Raw genomic sequence first — 3536 nt, 5'->3', positions numbered from 1 at the left:
TGTTCTTTGGTTGTTGGGTGGTGGGGGGTGGGTGGGTGGGGGGGGGGGGGGGGAGGGGGGGGTGGATTACTGCCGACGACATATTCACGTTTGTAGATAGATTTTTACCCAGAATGCAAATGGAAAAAAACCGTGAGCGAAACGGTGACTGGTACTGACTAGTATATATTCCATTGAGGGAAACTAAGTTTCATATCTGCTCAAGAGCCCCCCTGGTGGTTGAAGAAAAATCCACATATATATGAAAAAAAAAACTGAATGCTCTCTGGTATTGTTCAGGGGGCCGGACCAAATGAGGAGGCGGGCCGGATCCGGCCCGCGGGCCGTAGTTTGGGGACCCCTGCTCTAACGTCTCAGTCAAACTGTGTTATTAAAAGCAGAGCAACAGTGGTTTTAAATCTTGAAATGGCTTTGCTAAACGTGTAGAACATTCTAGAAACTGCAGAAATCTAGAAATTTCAGTCAGAAAGACATGTATGTTTGATATTTAGTCAACAATATTTGATTTCTTGTTTAATTTGCTGTCAACATGACCTCTGATGGCACAGATTTCGACTGGGTTTGGGATGCAAGCAGCCGTTCGACTGCAACATTGCTGACCTGCGACAATCGCAAAGTGAGCTTCCACTCCGACTACAGCTGTGGGACGGCGGCCGTCCGCGGCTCCAGGGAGCTGGCGGACGGGCAGCACTTCTGGGAAATCAAGATGACGTCTCCGGTGTACGGAACAGACATGGTAAGCCTCCAGGATTTGTCGATAGCCGTGGTAGCATTCAATTCAAATGATTTGAATTCAATTCAAATAATTTGAATTGAATGATAGAATTCAATTCAAATAATTGAATGCTGAATAAAAGCTGATTTGTGCTGAAATTGTTATTTCTGGACAGATGGTTGGCATTGGGACATCTGATGTCAACTTGGACAAGTACAGGCACACGTTCTGCAGTTTGTTGGGGAAAGATGCAGACAGCTGGGGGCTCTCCTACACCGGTGAGCTCAACAGTGTTATCAGGGAACATATGTCTGCTTGAAACATTTAAAGAAAAGTGTGATGTATCGTGTTTTCCAGGATTGCTGCATCATAAAGGAGACAAATTGAAGTTCTCCTCCCGTTTTGGACAAGGATCCATCATTGGAGTTCATCTGGACACGTGGCACGGCACACTCACTTTCTTCAAGAACCGGAAGTGTATAGGTCAGTAAAGTTCATGTTAATAGAGCTACTCCACGTTTTACCACAAACCTAAACGTATTTTACTAGAATTTTATATAATAGACCAACACAATGTAATGCTTAATTTTGATGCAGAAGAAGGTCTTTTGCAGTGTTTAAAAAAAAATTAGATTTTTCTTTAACTTCTTCTATGGTGACCAACAGGTGTGAATGCACAGCAAAAAAACGCCGCAAAAAAAAAAAAAAAAGCTGCAACCCTAAACAAAATGTTGAAACCACAGGAAATGGATTAAGGGGGTTAAATACTGCAATTAATAGAAACAACAAGAAGTATGGCATGTTGCAAACTCGCTCCACAAAAATAGGAAGTTCTCCACACCACTAGGGGGTGTCAATCAACAAGTCATATGGGAGCAGACTCTCAGTAAACCATAGGAATATTTAGATCTATATGGTAAAACCTGGACGTTCAGAAGACAGATGGAAAAAGGAAGGAAGAAAAGGTTGAGTTATACTTCATATCTTTTTCAACATCAGAAACATCAGGATAATAATTTAGGTAGTATTGCCTCCTCCAGACTCCCCCTAGTGGCCTGGAGCACTTCTGTTTGCAGTTGTTTTGGCTATTTGTGGCATTTTCTCTTTTTATTCCATTTCCTCTGATTGCAGCATTTTTGCTTGTTGCTGCAGTTTTTACAGTGTTTTTCTGTTGCATTTGTGTTAGTGTGTTTTGGAGTTTGCATCATCCATGAATTTGGGACACATTTCACTGTTTGCTATACATTTGTACCTGTCGCCCACCTTACTCTTTACTTACATACCCCAAAATAAAATCCAGTCATTTACTGTTTTTTTGTTTTTTTTTTTCTTTAGTGTTTTCCTGCCAAAGAGCTGCACAATAAGAGGTTTTATCCAATGGCGTGCTCCACCGCGGCCAAGAGCAGCATGAAAGTCATCAGGTCTTGCTCCACGCCGACCTCTCTGCTGTACCTCTGCTGCGCCCGCCTCCGCCGCCTGCTCCCGGACTGCATGGACACGCTGGATGTGTTGCCTCTGCCGCCGGGCCTTCGCCAGGTCCTCCACAACAAGCTGGGCTGGGTGCTCAGTCTGAACAGCGGAGCCACGGAGGAGACCACAGAAGGGCCCGAGCGGTCCCCGCACTTACCCACAACCCTGCCGGCCCAACCGTCGTTCTCCGAGAGTGACTCGGAGGGCTGCGCGTCTGACCCCGAGGCCTGCCAGAGGAAGAGATGCCGCTGGACGTGACTGGAAAGCTCAGATCCCAGCTCCGCTTCAAAAAGCGCTCACAGCGGCAAACCATGGCAGGGAGGAAAACCTCTGGGACTGACAGAGCAGAGCGGAGGGAGCCGTGCATCTTTACTGTGACTTTTTCCTCATGCTATTCGTGTCAGCATCTCAACATTTTCAGTCATCTGTAGAAATATATGACCATACTGTATAATCTAGCACCGTTGTTGCCATTCTTATATGGGAATTAGTGAACTGCTGGGATGTATCATGTACAGTGCAACACTGACATCAAGTAAGGCCAAATTTTGGTGGTCATCTTGGTTATTTGAAAAAAAAAACAAAAAAACTTTTTCTTTGTGTGTGGTGTTCTTAATCTAAATGTTCCTGGTGCGTTACAGAAGCAACCTACCCACGTCATTGCTTCTGATCATTTTATTCTGTTGTCAAAGTGAAAAGCAGTGAATATTATTCAGTAAAATTAGATCATTTTTAATTCTAGAAGTGGAAACATCATGAGTGCACTCTGCCTCTTTTTATCCTCTACTAACAAAACTATGTTTATGTCTTTCTTGAAACAAATACGTAATTAGCACCGCTAAAGGCTTAACCTCCTTGTATCGTGGCAGCATTTAAAAATCCATCTATAGTTTTTAGCTCCTTTAGCGTCTGCGTCGAACACATTTACGCACATTATTTATGTTTCAGAACTTTTTAAAAATGTGATTTTCTATGCCAATGTACTAAACGTTAAGCCTTTTGTACAGTTCCGTTTATGCAAAGATGTTTTTTTTTTTATTATTTCCCTGTTTTCTCCTCTTTCGTCAGGTTTAGGTCTCAAACTATAGCGGTGTGGAATGTAACCCCTAACACTAACCTGAGTAGTTTATTTTTACTCCACTATTTACTTTTGTCAAGTTTTTGCTGTAGTTAATAAAAAACGTCTGAACCTGTTGGTAATTTCTGGTTTGTAAATAAACTAAAAGTGTGGTCTCACCATCATCTAAGTGAAGTTTTCTCTGCTCTTCTCACTAATAAATCAAGTAATCTCAGCAAATATATTTTCTGTTTTATTTTCTGGGTGTGTAAACTTCGTTAAAGTTTTAAATTT

At 42.4% G+C, this 3536-nt stretch overlaps 1 protein-coding gene across 1 annotated transcript in view; it reads left to right on the top strand.

Annotated features, from left to right (window-relative positions):
- The window catches only part of spsb3a (splA/ryanodine receptor domain and SOCS box containing 3a), a 9234-nt gene extending 5756 nt beyond the window's left edge, over nt 1–3478 (top strand). The window contains exons 4-7 of the mRNA XM_015048760.1: nt 549–736; nt 891–993; nt 1073–1198; nt 2052–3478. Coding sequence (XP_014904246.1) covers nt 549–736; nt 891–993; nt 1073–1198; nt 2052–2443 — 809 coding nt within the window. The 3' untranslated portion in view covers nt 2444–3478. The remainder of the gene's footprint in view (nt 1–548; nt 737–890; nt 994–1072; nt 1199–2051) is intronic.
- The last annotated feature ends 58 nt before the right edge of the window (nt 3479–3536 follow it).

Source organism: Poecilia latipinna, unplaced genomic scaffold (genome assembly GCF_001443285.1).
Source record: "Poecilia latipinna isolate Pla-1442-1.1 unplaced genomic scaffold, P_latipinna-1.0 Scaffold902, whole genome shotgun sequence".
In the NCBI taxonomy this organism is placed as follows: Eukaryota; Metazoa; Chordata; class Actinopteri; order Cyprinodontiformes; family Poeciliidae; genus Poecilia; species Poecilia latipinna.
Note: the sequence above shows the minus strand (reverse complement) of the source record. Positions and strands in the feature narration are given on the sequence as shown.